This window comes from Trichechus manatus, unplaced genomic scaffold (genome assembly GCF_000243295.1).
Source record: "Trichechus manatus latirostris isolate Lorelei unplaced genomic scaffold, TriManLat1.0 scaffold00002, whole genome shotgun sequence".
NCBI lineage: Eukaryota > Metazoa > Chordata > Mammalia > Sirenia > Trichechidae > Trichechus > Trichechus manatus.
In genome coordinates, this window is record NW_004443938.1 from 11,586,088 (window position 1) to 11,607,121 (window position 21,034).

Sequence of the window (21,034 nt, forward strand, 5' to 3'; positions counted from 1 at the left end):
GAACCTCAGAGCTGGAGCCTGAGCAGTGTAGTGATGAGGAAGAGACTCTGAGAAATGTACCTTTTGATGAAACCATGAGGAAGGGAATCTGGCCTCGATCTCCCTGTCTACATTTCCTGCTCTGTCACCCAGAGAGCACCATATCACAAGTAGGAGGCAGAGAAGGAAGGACGTGATAGTCTATGATCAGGGCAGCAGAGCTGAGGAGCCACAAGCTGGTTATGATCCATTGAGAGAAGGTGGTAAGATGCTAACTTGGCATGGGGTGGGGGTGGGGCATAGTTTTCATGGATGCTGACTTCTTTTACCTCCTATGATCCATCTGAAGGTTGGACCACAAGAAGATGGTAAAATAAATAGAGTTTGAGGCTCTTGGGATCAAAAGAGCAGAAGAAGACAGAGAATCCAAAGGATGCAGCTCAACGCCTCGGTTCAAGACCACCTACATCTGTACTTACAAAGCAAGATATTTAGGCAAAAATCAAAAGATTCTAAATTTCCAGAATCAAATTTAATGGGCAAAAAAATTACATCTTTGAACCAGATGTGGTTAAGGATGATATCACACACACACCTTTCCGGGATGTAATACTTGAGTACTCCCTAAAGGTTTTATAAATTAGAAATTCCAAGATTAAGTTGTTAAGTCATCCAGTAGTCAAGCTCCTATGAGGTAACAAAAGATCAACACATTTTCCAAAAGCCCATTCAGAAACTAAAAATTGTTACCAACATCAATTTGGAGAGAGAGAGCCAGGAATACTGAAAAGTTAAAATGCATGGATGGGGAAGTCCAGAGGCCAAGGTGAAGGGCTTTAAGCAACAGCATTCATGAGGAGCGTCTCTGGACTTGGCTGCCCACTCCCAAAGAACCACTAGGTGCTCTGAGCCAAGGCCACAAACAGTTATCCCAAGAAGGTAACTGAGAATGTTGGCTCACAGCCCATCCTGCTGGGGACAAGATCGTAGCATCACTTACCCACATCCTCGATAAGGAAGGAGGATGTCTCCGCATTCACCTTGACATAGCTAAGGCTTTTCAGTGACTTCCCATAGGCAATGTTGTAATGCTCCACGGGTCTACTGGCAGCATCTCTGGGTGGCTCCCACGTGACTTTCAGGCCCGTTTTAGAGGACAGCAGCCTCACACTCCTTGGCTTCAGAGGGCGATCAACTATGCAAACAGCCAACTATCAACCGATGGCAATGGCACATTGGGGAAATGAATTTTTTCCAATGTTGTCTGATACCGTTAGCAAAAAAGGGTTTTCTAATCTGTTTGGTTCTCAAGACTTTAAGCCCAGTCCTATTTGGACATCAGTACTGTGTAACAGGAAAACAAACATACCAAACCCACAAGCTTTTATGTGTTTTGGATAACTGTGGGTGGTCAATTTAAACCAAAAATGAAACAAATGAAAATAAACTCTAGGCATCCTCTGGCTTGATTACGCTGTCTTGCTGTTGCAAGAATAATGAACTAGTAATCTGACATAGTCATACATCAAATGTATTTTGTATGGTACAGTTGGACAATATCTTTAAAATACCTCTGGAAGAATAGCATAAAACTATCATGATTGAGAAGTAATATTCATTGTATTCAAAGCAAGATGATCAAAGTATTCACTTCCATGGAGAAAACAAACCAAGATTATCAACAGTTTAAAAGGAAGGTAAATCCTGGTTTCATGACATATACCTAATTTAAATGTTTCGATATTTTGGCCCAAAAGAAGAAAAACAAGTGATTAAGAAGCACAATTACATTTTTATCTTAAGTCATGGGATTCCAAAAAAATATTCTTGATTTTTTAAAATAACCAAAATGATGCACAACAGGTTGTAAACAAAATCTCTCAGCTCCCTATGTAACTGATATTGTAATGTAATCTGATGTAAATATAAGCTCAATATTCGTGCCACATTCAAATACACTCCCGGCAAACTTGGGTCTGAAAAACTATTCAATGTACAAAGCACTCTCAGGGAAGGAAAAAAAAAGTAACCTAAATAAAACAAAAATCTTTAAACGTAGTAACATTAAGAGAAATGAATTCAGAAACTCATGGAGAAAGAAGGGCAGGGACAGTGTTTCATGATGACACATACATGGTTAATATGTGATTTTAGGACTGAATGAAAATCCTGAGCAGAGGAAGTACAGATGGCTCTAGAATACATCAGTTATTCCTCCCCAAACCGCCCCTCTGCTCTAGAGGAAACAGGTCAGCAGAGGAGACGACTCCTGAGACCCTGCTTGGAGAAATTCCAGGGATGGAAAAAAGAGCATGAATGTGATGGTTTTCGAAGCATTAGAGAAAGAGTGTCCGTATCAGAAACAAAGCCACCATGGTAGAGTACGGTCTCAGCCAAAACCCACAAAGCACCTCCTCCTTAGCTTCACAGGCGAGAAGCCTGAACCCAAGGACGGGGGGCATCAGGGTAAGAAACGCCATCTGGGGAAATTTGAGTTGCAAATGAGCTTACAGAAGCCCTCGTAATGTTTTTCGGTTGCTAAAGTGAAGCTGAAGATGTGACTTTCTGGGCCTTTAAAATAAGCAGTCACGGCTGCTCTTCAATAATTTTCATTTACCTTTCCTTTCCAGGGTTTTCTTTGCCGAAGAAATTGGGTTCATTTCCCTCAGTTTCCCTTATTTCTCCCAAAGCTTCACTGCAAAAACCTCTCCTCCTTCTCTGCCATCTGTCCGACTCACTTCTTGTTGTAGTCCCTAATTCTCTCCATGGCGGGAATCATTCCCAGGAACCAAATACCTCACGCTGAGGTACACAGAAGCAAAGCAAGGAATCCGAAAACGTGCAGAAGGGAAGTGCGCCGTTGGGTGTTTCTCCCAAGGAAGAAAACTAATGAATATGAAAATAACCCTTCACAGTTCAATTCCACATCTTTTTTAAGGATAGTTAAATCTTGAACAGGCATTCTGAAACGTGAAACATGGGAAATCCAAACACTGTCACACTTCCTGGTGAGCACTAGTGATTCAATCAGAACACAGCTCCCTATGCCAGACAATGATTTCCTTTGATTACTGATACCGGAAAAGAACACATACTCACTGTTCTTCCCCGCTAGACCTCGCATTTCTCTTTGGACACAGCATAGCCTAATTTCCAAGTTACAGCTGAATCCGGATTCAAAAGGCAGCATCAGCCCAGCAGAAGGAGAGCCAACTCAAAACCATCAAGGGCTCTGATAAGACGGCAAAGTCTCTGGGTTGCCCAAATCTAATGAACATTATTTCATTCTGCCCGCTCAAATCAGACTCCCCGAGCGTGTCCACGCGTGAGTTTGTTTTTCTCCTCTAGCCACTGATCCAGTACCAATATACCGTGTGGCTCCACGCAATCACTGCCTGTGCCAGGACTCACATGTCAAGAAAAAGGGAAGATGCTGTACATCTACTCAAAGATACACAGACATGGGAGAGCAAACGGACAGAAAAGGAGGTTTACTGAGTGTCCAGCATATGCCTCCTGCTGTGCTAAGCATGCAAATTCACACCATTGCATGAGGTGCCGTAATACACACCCTGGGAGGAATTATTTACCTCCTCCCGTATTACAGAGAGGAGCCCTCGCGGCACAGCGGTTAAGCACTCGGCTGCTAACTGAAAGGTCTCCATGGGAGAAAGATGTGACAGTCTGCTTCCATACAGATTTGCAGCCTTGGAAACCCTGTGGGACAGTTCTACTCTGTCCTATAGGGTCTCTGTGAGTCAAAATAGACTCGGCGGCAACAGCTTTGGTTTTGTGTTATAGATGAGGAAACCGAGGCCTAGAACAGAGTCATGAGGCCACCCCCGTGCTGGAATCAAATACTAACTCAGCTTTGTCTGACTCTTCCCACAGCCCATGGACCCTCAGAATCTATGCCCGGTCATCAATGACCAATAAATCCATGGAAAGCTAGTTAGTTTAGGAAGGACTACTACCACAAAACCAATTATGAGGCTGCTGGTTGGTGTTTAGCACCTCCCCGACCTTTGCCCCCTCCCGCTCATTTCCTCTCTGGGGCACTCGGGCCCCACCTCCGGGCCCTGCACCCTGTGCTCAGTGCCTCCTCTCTGAGGTATCTGCATTCTGACCACAAAACCATAAACCAAAGGAATGACTGTCTAATAGTGACATTTAGGTCTTGGAGAGGTACCTGATAAAGGTTATATTTGAACACAAAGGCCACTGGGGGGACCCTGAAATCGTACCTTAGAGGCAGCCTTGCAGGTGAACTCCTTGTAAAATCAATCCTGAATTTAAGTTTCTGCAAAGGCCTTAGGCCAATATAGCACTATCTCCTCTTCCCACCTCCCAGACACACACACACACACACACAGATCGGCTCAGATGAAGAAAATACTACAGTGACTTGATTAGGACTTGATTTTCATTCCCTGCCACTGAAGTCAACTTTGATATTAAAACTGGTATCGTTTTTTACGTTTCTTAGTGAACAGTATCCATGCCCAGCTCAGAAAGAACTGGATAAAAATAAGAACAGGAAGTCTCAATAAAAGACACTCTTCTCTGTTGTTCTATTCTACCCCTGACCCCCACTGCCTTTAGCTCTGAGTGAATGCACCAAACCAGCATCTATCCATGGAACAATCGTTCCAGGCAGGTGCAAGGCAAGGGTGCGTGAACTCCGATTACTCCACAGTAACATAGAAACACAACAATTTGTTCTATCCCTGATTATCATTTTGAGGGTCTTAATGACCTCATTCCTTAAATGAGAAATAAAGGCACAAGGGCAGTGAACGTGGTTTCCGGGTCTTTGGGCTGCACTCTGGGTTCTGTGTTGTGGGATCTGCATTACGATAGCACAAGGATGAAATATGGCAAAGTGGTTTCTTACTTATTTGTAAGTGTTCTTAGAAGCTTAAAGAACAGACTGTCCTCTCTGCTATATAAAAGTACATAACCTTTTGTGAGAGTTTGTAATATTTTCATTTAATGATGACAGTAAGTACCTCTTTTAAAGCTATAAGCCACCAACTGCCTTCGAGTGGATTCCAACTCATGGTGACCTCGTGTCAGAGTGGCACTGTGCGCCATAGAGTTTTCAATAGCTGATTTTCCAGAAGTAGATCACCAGGGCTTTCTTCCAAGCCAAAAAAACCAAACCCGTTGCCATCGAGTCGATTCCAACTCATAGCGGTCCTATAGGACAGAGTAGAACTGCCCCAAAGGGCTTCCAAAGAGAGACCGACCTTTTGGTTAGCAGCCGAGCTCTTAACCACTACGCCCTGGTGGTGCCTCTAAATACCCCAAAAACTGTCTATCTAGAGAGAAAAAAGGACAAATCCAAACTTAGCACAACAAGAATTGTGTGCCCTAATCAAGGCAACACGGGGAGGGAAGGTGACCTCCCAGTACTGAAGCGTGCGTGGCACATGAGGGTTGAGACTGAGACACGCAATTTTTTTTTTTTTTTTGTCATTTCCATAGGATGCAAAATGAGGAAGACAGCTTGAGCTGCAGACTAAGGGATTTTAGGTTAAATGAAAGGACTTTCCTGTCTGTGTCCTTCCCCATCTCCACCCGTGCGAGGCTGCCTTTGTGAACACAGACAGATGGTAAGACGCTCCAGACAGATGGAGGAAGCCAGTAAGCTTGTGCTATAACAAGCAATTGTATACCATGACAGAGTCATTTCCATAGTTCATACCAGTAACCTTTGTCCAGATTCAAGAATATTTTGTCAGGTACCTGGTGGCAAAAATGGTATTTTGGTGATCTTTCAGGTACCCAGCCAAAGCTATTCCTAGGTAATTGCCAGGCTGGAAGTTTCTGGATCATAGCTCCCATGAGATCACTGTTGGTATGTTTGGGAATGGAAAATAAGGGCACGGTCAACCCCTAGATTTCTTACTTTGGTCTGACTCCAAACTCCAGGTCTTAGCCAAGAAGGTCCAAGGAACCGGTTTGTTTCAAGGGCCAGTGTATGGATCAGAGTCTGCTCAAGGATGGATACCAAGACTCCAATGGATCTGCAATGTCTGCCCGTACAGTGTCTTCAACTTTCCCAGGGTGGCCTCAAGGATTCCTAGAGCCAATGAACCCCCTTGCAGAGCCCAAGTCCAGAGCAAAGTCCTCAGGGCCAGCCTTGCCTGACCAACGTCTCCAGAGCCGTTGGATGGACATGACACCTAAACTTCCTAGCCTCACCTGGCCACTCTGACAGCTCTCTTGGCACACAGGACTGACCACATGCTAGGTGCTCACTTAAATGGCTGACTGAGAGAAAAGATGTCAGGAGGACTTAGACTAGTGAGGTCAGTCCAGTGGTCTCAAACTCAAATGCCTACCAGGAAGATCAAGCAAATAAATGAAGACATACTATGGCATCTACAGCCACAATTTGGTTTCAGGAACCTGTTGAGAAAAAGAAATTCAAGCCTAATATTGTCAAATATTCTGACTTTTTTTTTCCCCAAGAAACTAGAAATCATGACTTTTGCGTTGTCTTCTAATTTTTATATTGATTGATGATTAATTCAACTTTTAAAAAACATCATGTGAGGAAACACACACACACCCAACACACACATGCACATATACACACACACACATACACAGTGCACACACACATATGCACACACGCACATAGGTACACAAGGGCACACATGCATGCATATGCACGCATGTCACATTCAATCCATCAGCTGCGGTTGGTGGCCTCTCCCTTGACCTTAGGAGAAACTCTTTAGTTGCTGATTGAGACAACCTCCTGAAGTCCTATTTCAATTCTGACACCCCTATTGAGTCTGGGTCCATGAGAAAGATATACGAATCAAAATTAAAGTGAAAGTCTGAAGAACTAGAACTATCCCAGTCCTTCAAGGCTTTAGGTACAAAACTGCCCAAAGAATCATACCCACCGCCCAGACCTCCCTTTCTCCCCTGAGACCCAAAGGCTCTGGAAAAGCTGGCCTGGCCAAGGATGGAAGGAAGACCCATCCCAAGGCTTCTTTGGGGCAGGAGTTGTGCGATGCTAAACAGGCTTCCACGACTAACAGTACCGATGACTTCCACTTGTCTATCTGTGGCCTAGCCGTTCCAGACCAATACTCCTGTCTGTACGTTCACTAGCCCCATGCGAGTTTCAAACTGAACTTGTTCAAGATTAAACTCAAAGCCTTACTGCTCTACATCTTGGTTCAGACATCATCACCCATCCATGTATCCAAATTCGGTGTTCAGAGTCATTGCTAAGCGGACAGGCATATTCACAACGGACAAAAATAAGTGTTTCCTAGAAAGTGAACTTTGTCAAGGGCTATTTCTCAGAATAAAGAGAAAGAAAGTTCATAATCAGTTGATCAGATGGATTAATGGTAAAAGTAATCCAATCATGATGCAATTCATGAAGAAAACGTGCTTGGAAGACTGTGATTCAAAACAGTAACTGAATCTTTCTGGACCCAAAGTGGGGTTTCTGGCTTTTGTTTCTTTGTTTGTTGTTGTCCTTTCTTTTATTTTACTTCTTTTTAAATGACATATGGTTACTTCATCAAGTTCTTCAGGTAGGTAAAAGCAGAAGGAAAGAGAGATGGGTGGTAGAAGCCGAGAGGGGAGTAAGAGAACTACCAACCCAGGAGAGAAACAAAGAAACCCACTCAGCACTCTTCCTTTGTATTTGCTCCATGATAACTTTTGAAGTTGGCCAATTGCAGGTAAAGGTGCTACACCACTGACAGGGCTGGAATTCCACTGGCACTGAATAAATATCAGATGAATGAATATTTTAAGTTAGATTTATAGTCAATCTACCATCTTGGAAATAAAACCGCAGCTGATAAGCATGCTTATATCTTTTAATGTCTGTGGTTGCACTGAAACAGAGCTGCCACATGCATAATTATTACAGATAACAAAGCTAAAACCCACAGCTGAGGCAGATAAATCCATTCATAAAGTATTGAATACACAGAGCCAAATATTTTCTGAGGAAATGACTGATGCAATACAGTAGCTGCAAGAAAAACAAATGCAATTTCTTTTTTAATTTTTTTAACCAAATATTTATCAGTGAACATTATTCAAGTAACTAAAAACCAGTTTGCGTTGATTTAAAAATCAGGTTTGAAAACTAGATTTGAGTTTTCTTTGGCTCTCAAAACTCATGGTCATATACAACTTGTGGATTCTTAGAACCCATCTGTTATATCTGAAATAACAAATGGAATATATTTGGGCAAAAAATAAAAATAAAGGGGGGCCTATATATTTCTACTCCTCTGATAAATAAATCACATGTCAATTCTATTTGTCCTGACTCAAAGCATGACGGAACTTTTACTGAACTTGAAGAAGGGGGGCACGAAAGTGCTTGTTATGAACATTTGAGTTCAAAACCAATTTGAGTTCAAAATCTACCTGAGAAAATAGATAACAGATCAGATAGAAATGAAAATATCAGGTTCATCACTGATAAGGGAATTGGACTTTATTAAGAATAAGATCATTGGTTTGGAGAATGTGGCTCCAACATGAGATCATCACCATGCTTTCTCCCTCCCCCCCGCCCCATGCACTCTAATTCTGGGCCTTCAGATGAAACACAGAAGGGAGAATTGAACTTGCAGATTAGACCACCCAGATACCTGCCTCACAGGGTGGGAACAGACAGCAACGGGACTGACCATGAACCCAGGGTACAAACTCATAGAAGCAGGAGTGGAGCAGAAGGTATCCTTCCTGCAGGAACGCAGACTCCAAGAGGAAACTCACATGCCCTTGGCTTCTAATCCACTAACATCACTGGGTAGAGGAAGTGGACCAATGGAGGTCAGACTCTCACACACCCCCAACAGACACAGCTCACAGCATGGGGTGGAGGGAACAGGACAAGGAAAGAGGTTGGACGTGCCACTCTGGCAATGTCCCCTTGAAACCCAAGGAGAAGAAACGGAAGTCTCCCTTACCATTCTCCAACTGGCTGTTGTCTGACTTCACTGGGCATGTCCATCAAACCCGTGGTCAAGCTGTGGTTGCCCACCCAGGGTGATGACCAGAACCATCTTGCCCACCTTCAGGAGCCTCTCCAGTACCACCCACTGTCCCACCACATGTCTTCCTGGGGTTACAGGTGGGGAGTCCTCTCCTTCCTTCTCTGAAATGAGTACGATGAATTCTCTAATTCCAAGTTGAACTCTAGGCTGAAAATCTGAAACTCCACTGCAAACCTATTCTATTCCAATGCCCAATTTTGCCCAGCTCACATTGTCCAAACTAGCTCACCAGAATTTAAACCATGAGATTAAATGATAGCATAAATTCTGATCTATCTGAAACTCTGATAATATAATATCAGCAATATAAAAATGTCCCAATTTTAATATCTCACCCATTACAAAATTCTCAGGGAAAATTTAAAGTCCAAAAGTGAAGACTTTTTTCTCTTTTAACAAAATCTAAAGAAATTAAAATCCAAGTATCTTTCCTCACTTATTTCTTACTCTGTTTAGTCTCCACCATTCAAATGCCTAGATGAGGTCAGGGTTCCCTTAGCAGCTGTAGTCTCCACCATCTTTCTCTGGAATTGGTGTAGATTCCTTACAATTCGCTGAAGTAAAAACAATCGAGTCCAAAGTGTCCCACTTGTTTAAATTTTTAAAGAGTCCCAAGACCCAAAAATCTCTATCAGGCAGAGAATCCAAAATATGCTACATAAAGGACATACGTCATTTCTGTCTACCCAACAAAGCTCTTCAACCCTCCCTGTGGAGTCCTTGGGTGGTGCACATGGTCAAAGCGCTCATCTGCTAACCAAAAGGTTGGCAGTTCAAGTCCACCCAGAGGCACCTTGGAAGGAAGTCCTGGAAATCTACTTCAGGAAAATCAGTCATTGAAAACCCTATGGAGTACAGTTCTACTCTGGCACACATAGGGTCACCATGGCTCAGAACTGACTGGAAGGCACCTGGTTTTGGTTAATCCTCCCTGTAACAGACCATGTGGCTCTAGCCAGTAAAGGAGACTCACTGGAATTGCCCTGACTGGAGCTGGACCAGAGGTGCTGCCAGGGCTTTGTGGTCATGAGGCTGTGAAGGTGGAGTCCTGGAATGTCTGGTGACCAGGGCTCCAGCTGTCACCCAGAGAAGCAACCGGAGAGGAGGAGAGAGTCTGCACGATGTTCAGAGCCCTGGATCTCGGCATTCCTGTGGCCAGCTCAACCTGGCCCTTCCCATGGTACGCCTACATGAGCCAGTGGGTTCTGGGATTTGAATTAGTTCAAGCTGGGTTTTTGCCATTTGCAGTCAGAGTCTGATGGATTAGTACACTATGCATCAAGATAAACAGTCAAAATAAAGATTAAAGTCAAAAATAATTTTTTGAAGGTACTCCGGCACCCTGTGCATTTGGAAACAGAAGCTGCCAGTGTAGACACATCCACAGACACTGAGGCAAATAGCAGCTGGTCCCGCCCGCCATTGCTGGCTGCCTGCTCACTGCAGCCCAACCAGCTTGGCAGTCCATGGCAGAGGGGCAGGTAAGGACAATGTTGGTCACAAAGAAAACACCCAAAGGAATGTTAAGTGCTTCTGAAATCGACTGGTCCCTTAAAAGCCAAAGAAATGCTAAAATTATTTAAGTATACCAACGATTGTTCTTTAAGGCAACAAAATCTTCATGTTTATGTCAGCTGTTCTATTTCGTCTTTGTTTGAAATTCAAGCTTTACTTTCCACTGGAAACTGCCAAGTACTTCACAGACTCTGAGATGAAGAAAACCCAGATCTCAGTGTAATCACTAGTCTTGAACCAAAAACCCAAGAGATGGGCCAGAAAAAGTCAAGATGGCCTGAGATGTCAGTGTAGCGTGGGGGTTGGAATCAATATGATATAAAACTCTGCAACTACTCAGAGGAAAAGTGGAAAGATTCAGCCAATGTCCAAGTGAACCCAGACAGCACAGGGATATTAAGAAATTCAGAAACTTCCAGATGGTTGGCAATGTGTGAGCAAAACACTGAGACGACAGGCTGAATTTTAAATAATTTTTCAAACGGACGTTGGATTTGTATTTGCCAAACAATTACGACCAATAAACAAAAAGAAATAACCAGAAACAATGAAATCATAAGTTGTCTTGCAGCTATGTGACGTAAAACTGATGCTAGCAAAATTTACAGATGGCTGATTGAAGGCTCCACTGAGGGGGTTGGTGTTGGGTAGACACAGCCTGGGTACTCAAAGAATAGCCCAGCTCCTCTTCTGACATCTCACTACATGCATGAGGTTCAATAAAAATGTTTTCCACAGTCTGCATTGGTTCTTTAGGGATAAAAAAATCTAGTTGCCATCAAGTCGACTTCAATTCATGGCGATCCCATGTGTGTCAGAGTAGAACTGTGCCCCATAGGGTTTTCAATGGCTGATTTTTTCAGAAGCAGATGGCCAAGACTTTCTTCCGAGGCACCTCTGGGTGGACTTGAACCTCCAACCTTTCGGTTAGCAGCTGAGAGTGTTAACCATCTGCACCACCCAGGGACTCCTCTTTAGGTATAAACCAAACCAACTTGTTGCCATCAAGTTGATTCCGACTCATGGCCACCCCATGTGTTACAGAGGAGAACTCCTCCATAGGATTTTCTTGGCTGTAATCTTTATGGGTGTAGATTTCCAGGCCTTTCTTCTGCGGCACCACTGGGTGGGTTCAAACCGCCAACCTTTAGGTTAGTAGTTGAGCGTAAACCGTTTGTGTCACCCAGGGACCTTTAGGTCTTTAAGGATAAAACCAAAAAAAACCAAACCCATTGCAGTCAAGTCAATTCTGACTCACAGTGACCTTACAGAACAGAGTAGGACTGACCATAGAGTTTCCAAGGAGCAGCTAGTGGATTTGAATTGCCAGCCTTTTGGTTAGCAGCCAGGCTCTTAACCACTGGGGCCACCAAGGTCATATAAAAAAGTGAAATCAAACTCTAGGTCTTCAGAATCTTTAAGCTTATAAAACACCCCAGAGAGGTGAAAGTGCCTTGGAAACACAACCTCTGCCGCCACCACGGGGAAGCCACACAGTGTGACCCTCACATCTCAGAGAAGGTACCAAGACAAGCAGATGTCACAGTCCCGTGGAGATCAAGGGCAGTACAGGAAATAGACTTCAGCTCTCCAGATTTTATTTCCTGGTCCACATTCCTCAAAACCCAATCAATGCCCCATATGGCAGTGACTCACTGGTTTCTACCCCATGCCCCAAAGTGTCCCTGTTTTCCATATTCACCTAATGAAGGTGTGTATGCACAACTGAGCATGAAGCTAGAGAGAATCAGTGTGTCCTGGGGCTCTTGCCAGGAGAAAGGCGTGTCCCAGCTCGCTGCATCAGTGCTTCCTGGTGGCCAGGGATGCCAGCCAGGCTGCTGGGCTCCCCTGCACTCCCCGAGCACCTCCTCCTGAGCCTGCAGAGGGGCCTCAGCCAAACCTGAATCCCCCACCACTGTCCATGGCCCTTCTGGCATTTCCCAGTGTTTTCACAACAACAAAGCATCATTTGATTCATTTGCACGCATACATGCCAGTGTGCATCTAAGGGCGTAGAATGGTCACCGAGTACAATTGTGAATCACATTTTTGCTTCATCAGCTCAAAGGAGGCAAATGGTGAAGCCAGCCAGCTCTGGGAATGGGGCCATTGCACATCTTTAAAGAGAGCTGTCAGAGTCCGTTCCATCGTCCTCTTCCGACTGCCAGTCCGCTGCTATCTTCATCAGTCTCTCCGCAAGCATTGTCCACCTTTGGCGAGCTTCAAGAGTTGGTCTTCACACTTGGACTTCAGTGAACTGCACCCAAAATCCTGATGTCGCCAGCAACTCCTGGGAGTCACAAGTGGGTGGACACGTGGGAAGTTGGAGGGCTCTCCCGCCAGCATATGGACCTGACCAAGGAAAGCGCCTGCATCAGCAGCTTTCTCCTCAGGACTTGGCCCGACGTCCCCACAAGGCCATCTGCACCCTAAGTGCAGCCACAGACCCATGGAGCTGATGGACAGAGGTGTTCCTACAGATGAGCTCTCATTCTCTCAAGGGTTAATGCCCCTTATGACAGAGTTTACTGAGAATGCTCAAGATCCTAGGTTGTGTGTGGATTTGTATTTGAGAGAAAACTGGGGTGAAAAGAAAAAGAATATTCATGAATACAGTTTACCTCACATTATTCTCCTTCGTGATCTTCCTACTTTCATCCCTCCCTCCTCTCAGACTTGGGAAACGTGTACAAAGCTGGACAACCCAAAAATGGAACAATAAAATGAAGCGGTGAGGAATTCTGCTCCAAGACAAACAGCAAGCAGCAAAACTAAAAATCTCAAGCCAGTAAAGGATACTTTCAATAGGTCTGCTTTCTCCTTCCTGATGTTTTCTGAGACAGTCTAGGCTGGATTTCCACTGGTCCCATTCCAGTCAAGTTTCCCAACTATTTTATAACAGTTTAGTAGCTTGCATCAAATTCAGCAACTGTGGATTAGCTATCCAGGAGCCATTCCCAGCTTCTTCTGTCTCCCTTCCCTCTTCTACTATAGAGGCTGGAATACTAAAAATGAATCTTCCGCATCTCTTGCAGCTAGAGATAGCCACATGATCAATTCTAGACAATGAAATATACAAGGCAGTGAATGATTGCCAATTCCAGGAAAGCATTTTAAAGGGGTCAGGCTCAGCTATCGTGTGCTTTTAGCCTTTTGTCCCTTCTCCTTTATTTATTTATTTATTTTTTGGTCTGGGATGTCAACACGATAACTGGAGATGCAGCAGCCATCTTGGGACATGAGGTGACAAGCCTGAGAATGATGAGCTCGTCAGGGATGGCAGAGTGGTGGAAAAATGGAAAGATTCTGGGTCCCTGATAGTTTCATCAAACCACTGAACCATCCCTGGTCTCTCTGCTCCCAAGTTTATCGGTGAGTGAGATAAACAATCTCCTTGCTTGTTCAAGCCACTGTTCATCAGTTACTGTGTTATAAAAACCCCAGTCCATTGCCACCTGATAGTGCACTGCTGGACCCATAAAATCAAAACACTTTTTCACTTGATTTCTAAATGAGCTTTGCTTTGTTTTAACTTTACTCTCTTTCTGTTTTTTTTTTTTTTTTTTTTTTTCTTTAGGGGATCCACTCTGGGAATTAAACTTTGACAATGGCAATGCTCTCTCAGTCTGCCATCAACTTGAGTGAGGACATCTGTCCAGAAAATGATGTCGCCAGAAACCAGAGCCCACTTAACAGCAGGGCTGGCAGCATTTGACCATTAGGGTTTGGGTTTTAAAGCCCTTGGCCATTTTATTCAGGAACCCATAGCAGCAGAAGCTAGTGTTCCACAAGAAAAACACGATCATTTCCCCATCTAGACCAGCAGCCCTTCCTGAGTGGTTTAGGGAGATAGAAGTGGAGGGGTTCCGTGGGTATATTTATTTGCAACAATGGTAAGAAAACAAGGGACCATAAAGAGCAAATGCTCATGGATGGGAAGGCGATACAGAAGTTATCTTGCTGTTGAAGGTGTCAGAGCCCAACTAGGAACCAGCACTTTCCAGGTTTCTGTGGGATCTTTTCACATTCTTCAAATTCAATCCGCAACTGAGAAATAGTTTCTTAAAGAATTGCCATTGTCTGTTGGTCCAGCTTAAACTCAGCCTACTATAAACTGCTTGGCATGCCAGCCAAAAAAAACTCCCTGAAAGTTCATTCCTTTTCCCCAAATGTGAAAGTCATTGTCTAACTATGCTAAACACTCAGGCATTACCGTCCCGGAAATCACCATTCCTCTTACTCAGAAAGCTCCCAAAAAATATCCTTAGAAGAGAAGCCAAGCAAATGCTGTGGAGAGCTAGGTATGAAACCAAGTAAAGGAATCAGACCAGACCAGAAGGAGACCACAAGGTGGACTCAATGTCAACCCAGATTGCTAATGAACCATTTTTTAATATTTCAGGTAATCGCTTATTGATTATGAATGGGCAGAGGCTAAAATACACAACACACCTAATGAACAAAGCGTTTAAGTTTTTGCAGTGGGCCCATTTGGGATAAAGAAAGACTGTAAGGAAGTAAAGGAGAAGAAAGATATTTGTTGAAGAAAGTCATTTCATTCATCTATCCAACAGATATTTATTGAGTACTTACTATGTGTCAGGAGTCCCTAAATGGCACAAAAGTTAAGTGCTGGGCTACTAATTAAAAGGTTTGGCAGTTCATGCCCACCCAGAGGTGCCTTGAAAGAAAGGCCTGGCGATCTGCTTTAGCAAGGTCACACCCATGAAAACCCTGTGGAGCAGTTCTACTCTGCACACATAGGGTAACCATGAGTCGGAGTCAGAGTTGACTCAATGGCAAGTGGTTTAGTTTTTCTGGTTTAATATGTGTCAGATTCTGAGCTGGGCACTGGGGATACAGGGGTGATTAAGAGTTCTGCATTACCGTAACTATTATTTCTTTAATCTCTGTAATAACCCTATGAACAAGGCTTTGTCAGCTCCAGTTTTACAAGTGAGGAAACTGAGTCTTAGAGAGTTAAGTGACTTGCCCAAAAGCACACAGCTAGTAAATGACAGTGGTCAGTCCCAGACCTGAGACCATAGACTATGCTCTTTCTAATACACTTTGCTGCTTCTTAGCTCTAATGATAGCTCAAAGTGATAAATGTAGGCCTGGAGAGAAATCAGAACCAAAGGTATAAAGTTGGAAGTCACCAGTGGCAGCTGAACTCATGGAGCTACCTGCACTGAATGAGCTCTTGTGAACGTCAAGAAGACTCTGTATTGCCAAATCCTCATCTCTCAGTCCTACACTTGCTCTACTTCCAACAACAGCTGACTCCCTCTCCTCCTGGAAACACCTCTTCTTCTGTCTTCCTACACACTCCTGGTTTCTCCTCGCACCATTGGCTAGTCCTTCTTAGTCTCCTTTGCTAGCTCCTCCTCCTTTGTCAGAACCCTATACATTACAGTGCTTCAGAGCCCAGCTTCTGGCCCTCCCTGCCTTCTCTCCCTAAGTCAGCACATCTAGTCCTAAGATTGCAAATACCATCTACATGCTGGTGACTCATAAATTCTTAACTCCAACCCTGGCTTTTCCTCTGAGCTCTAGTGTGTCTGTCTCCTCAACATCTCAAAAACCTCAGCTGACTGAGGATGATCAGAGAAGAGGACTATGATGGTTAAGGTTGTGTTTCAACTTGGCTGGGCCATGATTCTCAGTGTTTATATGTGATCACTCCTATGACGGAATCTGCTATGAGTAGGCAATCAGCTGAAAGGGAGTTTCCTTGGGGGTGCGGCCTGCATCCGAATATAAGCAGACGTTCTGGCTTTTTGCTTGCTCTGGATCCTGTGGCTGCCTCCTGTTTGTCTGACCTCTGGTTCTTGGGACTTGAGCTATAAGCTTATCTGCTGATCTTGGGATTCATCGATCTTCACAGCCTGTGAGTGGAGCCCTGCTCTCCGACTTGCCAATCTTGGGTTTGCCAGCCCCTGAAGCTACGTGAATTAGGAGAAGCCTCTATCCTGATCCACAGACTTGGGACATTCCAGCCTCTATAATCGTGTGGGCTATTTCTTTGATATAAATCTCTCTATATATATATTTATACGCGTTACTGGTTTTGCTTTTCTAGAGAACCCAGCCTAAGACAAGGACATATTTTCAATCTAAAATACAGTGAAACCTGTGAGAGCAGGAACTCAGTGGGAATGCCTTGTGTTTCCAGGTCTCGAAAGATTTCTGCCTTTGACAGGGTGCCGCCTTACCACTTTTCCGTTGCTCGTTTTAGTGGAAAATATTTGAGTTTTCCTTCTCTGACACGCTTCCACCTTACACAGGTCCTGGCTTTCACAGGTTTTACTGTATTAGTGAGACAGAGAAGAGGAGAACGAGAAAACAAGCTGCATCATGGAAGCCAGAGAGGAGAGATTTTCAGGAAGAAGGGAAAGGCCATCAGTGTCAATCAAGAGAAGGCTGAAAAGAGCCTGGTTTTCTCTTTTTGTAATTAGGAGAAGGTGTACCGCCCACGCACAGCCCCAAACAACACAGACAAATCCTCGAAGTTTCTCTCTGCAAGTATCAAGCTTAATTAGTTCCTTTTCTATAAATAGAGCTAACAGCTACCCTACCTACCCCATAGGAGTGATTTAAGACTGAAATGTGAAAGAAAATCAAGGCACTCAGCGAACGCGAGATAATACACGACTAGGAAGACGAGCCACAGAACTGCTGATACCACCAATTAAGACCCAGCAGGAAATGGCCCAGTATGGTTTCCAGGATCTGGGCTAGCAGCAGGAGTAGTCTTGGCTCCTCATTCTCCTCAATCTTGAGAAAAATATACTTCAAATTATAATTTTTAAATCTTGGGAGTTGGTAGGAAACTTAGCTACTCTGACGCACCTTTCCCTTTCCAATCTACCTATCAATTGTGTCCAGAAGAGTCTTCAATACTTTCCATGATGAAGCAGTTACACCCAGTCATATCCCAACATCTTTTCCCCAATTTCCAAGGTAAACATCTATGAATATGTTATTCAACTGGGCAACTTAGAGTTCCTAAATCAGACGCTTCCCTGGGGACGGCAGTGAATTAATTAAAAGTTATACAAGAAAGGCTATGATCTTCCATCCACTGAGGGAAGCATTATATGGACACAGGAAAAGAAGAGTAAGGGTATCAGATATCTAACATCAGCTGAGTGCTGACCAACAAAACCAATTACCGTCAAGTCCATTATGACTCATGGTAACTGTATGTATGTCAGAGCAGAACTGTTCTCCACAGGATTTTCAGTGGCTGATTTTTTGGAAGTATATCCCCAGAAGATCTTTCTTCTGAGGTGCCTCCGAATGCATTTGAACCACCAACCTTTCGTTTAGCAGCCAAGCTAACTGTTTGTACCACCCAGGGACTCTCAGCTGATTGCTACTAACAGTAAACATGACTAATGTCCAGAGCGGCAGGGAAAGAAGTCTCCCCCGCTGGAATGACCAGAGAACAATGCATGGCACTGGTGGCATCCAAGGAGACTTTACTAGTGATGTTCCCGTGTGCAGGAGCACTGGCCACTGCTTTCCATGTCTAAATTCTAAGAGGTCATTTAGTCACGGCCTCTCTCTGACTCCAATCCAGCCTTCCTTCACCCCTCAGAACACCCTGAATTCCTTCCTGTAACAAGAACTCTTTACACTGTTAGCATCCATGCACCCCCTGGGTCCTGTCCTACAGACCTCAAGCTAAGATCTTAATTCTCCACAAGAGAGGTGTGCAATCTGCTCAGACTCGATCCTGCGTCTCCTTCCCCAGACTTCTTCCCCCCTAGGTGTTGGAGTCACAGATGTAATCATGATACAGCTGTGAAAATAAGGCCAGTCCCAGGTCTCAGGGAAGTCAACAAGCTTAGTATTCTCTGCGTCTCCTTTCTCTTCTCTTTGGGTGTGGTGGTTTCCTTGCATATCTGCAGGTACATAAGCAGATCCTGAATGTTGTTAACCAGAAGAAGATGCTTGAATTCTCCCAGTCTATCAGAAAATAGTAAAAGGAAATTGTTGGGTAGGGTAGAAAATGGTATTAAAAAACAGAGCCAGGCCAGGGCATGTGTTACAAAAGAAAGAATAACAGCTGCTTTCAAAGCTACAGGAAAGCATAACGAATGTTAAAGGGAGTCACACCCATAGCCCACGGATACTTGTAGGAGAGCAAAGCTACCCTCAGCTCATCTTCTAGAAGATTCCAAACTAGAGAACGTAATCTAGACAAAATAAAGACAACGGCACATTCCAAATTTTACTAAATAGGAAGCAATGTAGATTGAGTCAACACCAAAGTTCACCCAACCAGGCAAAGTCCTCAGAGCTGGTGGTTTTCTTGCTGGTCTTATAATTCACTGTGCATAAGTGTAAAAACACCATGAACTTAACAACATATCTGGCAAGTAGAGTTGATTAGAAAGTACTAAATGATCCTGTAGTGCTACACTTGTCACATTCAATTGTCATTATTTATTCCCACACACACACAAAAAAAAATCAAACCTGTTGCCGTTCTAACTCATAGCAACCCTAAAGGACAGAGTAGAACTGCCCCACAGGGTTTCCAAGGAGCGCCTGGTGGATTTGAACTGCTAACCTTTTGGTTAGCAGCTGTAGCTCTTAACCAGGGTTTCACATCCACCCCCAATTCTTTACTATTAAATCTTTATGGTCCATGCCCCAGAACCTAGCACAGCCACTGGCTCATAGACGCTCTGAGCTGATTACTTAATTATTTCATTTAAGAATGAAGGCCTGTCAGGCTTGACCTAAGAATGAGGCCCATGTGAATGCCAGTAGGTCTTGGAACTCTAGGGGGACAATCAGCACACACGATGTAATGTGTGTGACTTAGGTCCTCCAACAACTTAACTGTGGTCTGGTGTTGAAAGCCACATGGACTCTTTCACCTCTGTCACCTAACTGAATAGGAATCATGTTGGTAGGTGCTGTGGACTGAGTTGTAGCCACATGGGCCAAAGAGATATGCTGAAACCAGACTTGAGCACTTGAAGGTCCCCTGCCTCTTTCTTGCCTCACACAGCCCTGTGAGTTCTGGCTGCAGGTGGACCCTCATGAGACAAACTCAGTGTCGTCGTCACAAGTTAGGAGACTTCACTGCACACTCCTTCACTCAAATTGTTTACTAAAATGCTAATTAACTCCAGCCACGGCATTGATCCTTAAAAGATTCCACCAGTTACACTTTTTCCAAGAACAATACACCCTCTCTCCACGTGGTGTTTACTGTCTTTAAGCCAATTGTCTATCCATGATGAAAGAGCCTTCTAATCCTTAAATGACTCAATTTTTAAATAACCTCTGGCATATAGCATCATAAAAGGCTCCTTAAAGGTCTAAATAAATTATATCTATTGATTTACTCTTTAACCCAAACTTACTTACCCACCCCTCCCATGAGCACTTAAAATTACTTCAACAGCATTTTCCCTTGGACACCACACTAAATTCTGCTCACTGAACCTACCCCAGCCTCTAAAGCCAATTTACTCTACTATTCACTACTCTTACCTTAATTATAAATCCTACCAGACTTCCCAGTGAACGCATAAGACTCTGTCTTAGTTATCTAGTGCTGCTATAACAGAAATAGCACAAGTGGATGGCTTTAACAAAGAGAATTTTATTCTCTCACAGTCCAGTAGGCTACAAGTCCAAATTCAGGGCGTCAGCTCCAGGGGAAGGCTTTCTCTGTTGGCTCTGGAGGTAGGTCCATGTCATCAATCTTCCCTTGGTCTGGGAGCTTCTCTGCGCAGGAACCTCAGGTCCAAAGGACATGCTCTGCTCCCGGCACTGCTTTCTTGGTGGTATGAAGTTCCCATGTCTCTCTGCTCGCTTCTCTCTTTTAAATCTCAACAGAGACTGGCTTAAGACACCATCTAATCTTGTAGACCTCATCAATATAACTGCCACTAATCCATCTTATTACATCATACTGATAGAATTTACAATACTAGGGAAATCACATCAGATGGTAAAATGGTAGACAATCATACAATACTGGGAATCATGACCTAGCCACGTTAACAGATATTTTGGGAGGACACAATTAAATCCATGACAGACTCACAGTTCCTTGGAACCCTTTGCAGAAATGGGATTATTCCAGGAACATATGAGCCATCTCAGAAAATATATAACAAAAAGGATTATTCAAATGAGACAAGACTGAAGGTAAAGAAAATAGTAACTATCTCTTAGTCTATGCTGTTATGAAGAAACCTCAAAAGCCCAAAATAAGTAAGCAAATGTAAACAAACTCCCAAACAAATTAACCAAAGCATGAACTGCCCACCTGGCCCAATTCCATGCCCAGTTCCCTACTCTGCCAGCATGATAGTCTACTAACTCAGTGGCAGGACCATGCTTCTTAAACTCATTCAGTGACTTCCATTGCTTTGGATAAAGGTCAAACTCCAGGGCCTTCCAGATCTGGCTGCTGCCAACCCCTTGGGCCCTGAATCCCACCATTCCCCCAGAAG

General features: G+C 43.9%; 1 protein-coding gene across 1 annotated transcript in view; it reads right to left on the minus strand.

The window, feature by feature from the left end:
* The window catches only part of FNDC1 (fibronectin type III domain containing 1), a 116,230-nt gene that overhangs the window by 81,470 nt on the left and 13,726 nt on the right, over nt 1-21,034 (minus strand). The window contains exon 4 of the mRNA XM_012554584.1: nt 980-1,174. Coding sequence (XP_012410038.1) covers nt 980-1,174 — 195 coding nt within the window. The remainder of the gene's footprint in view (nt 1-979; nt 1,175-21,034) is intronic.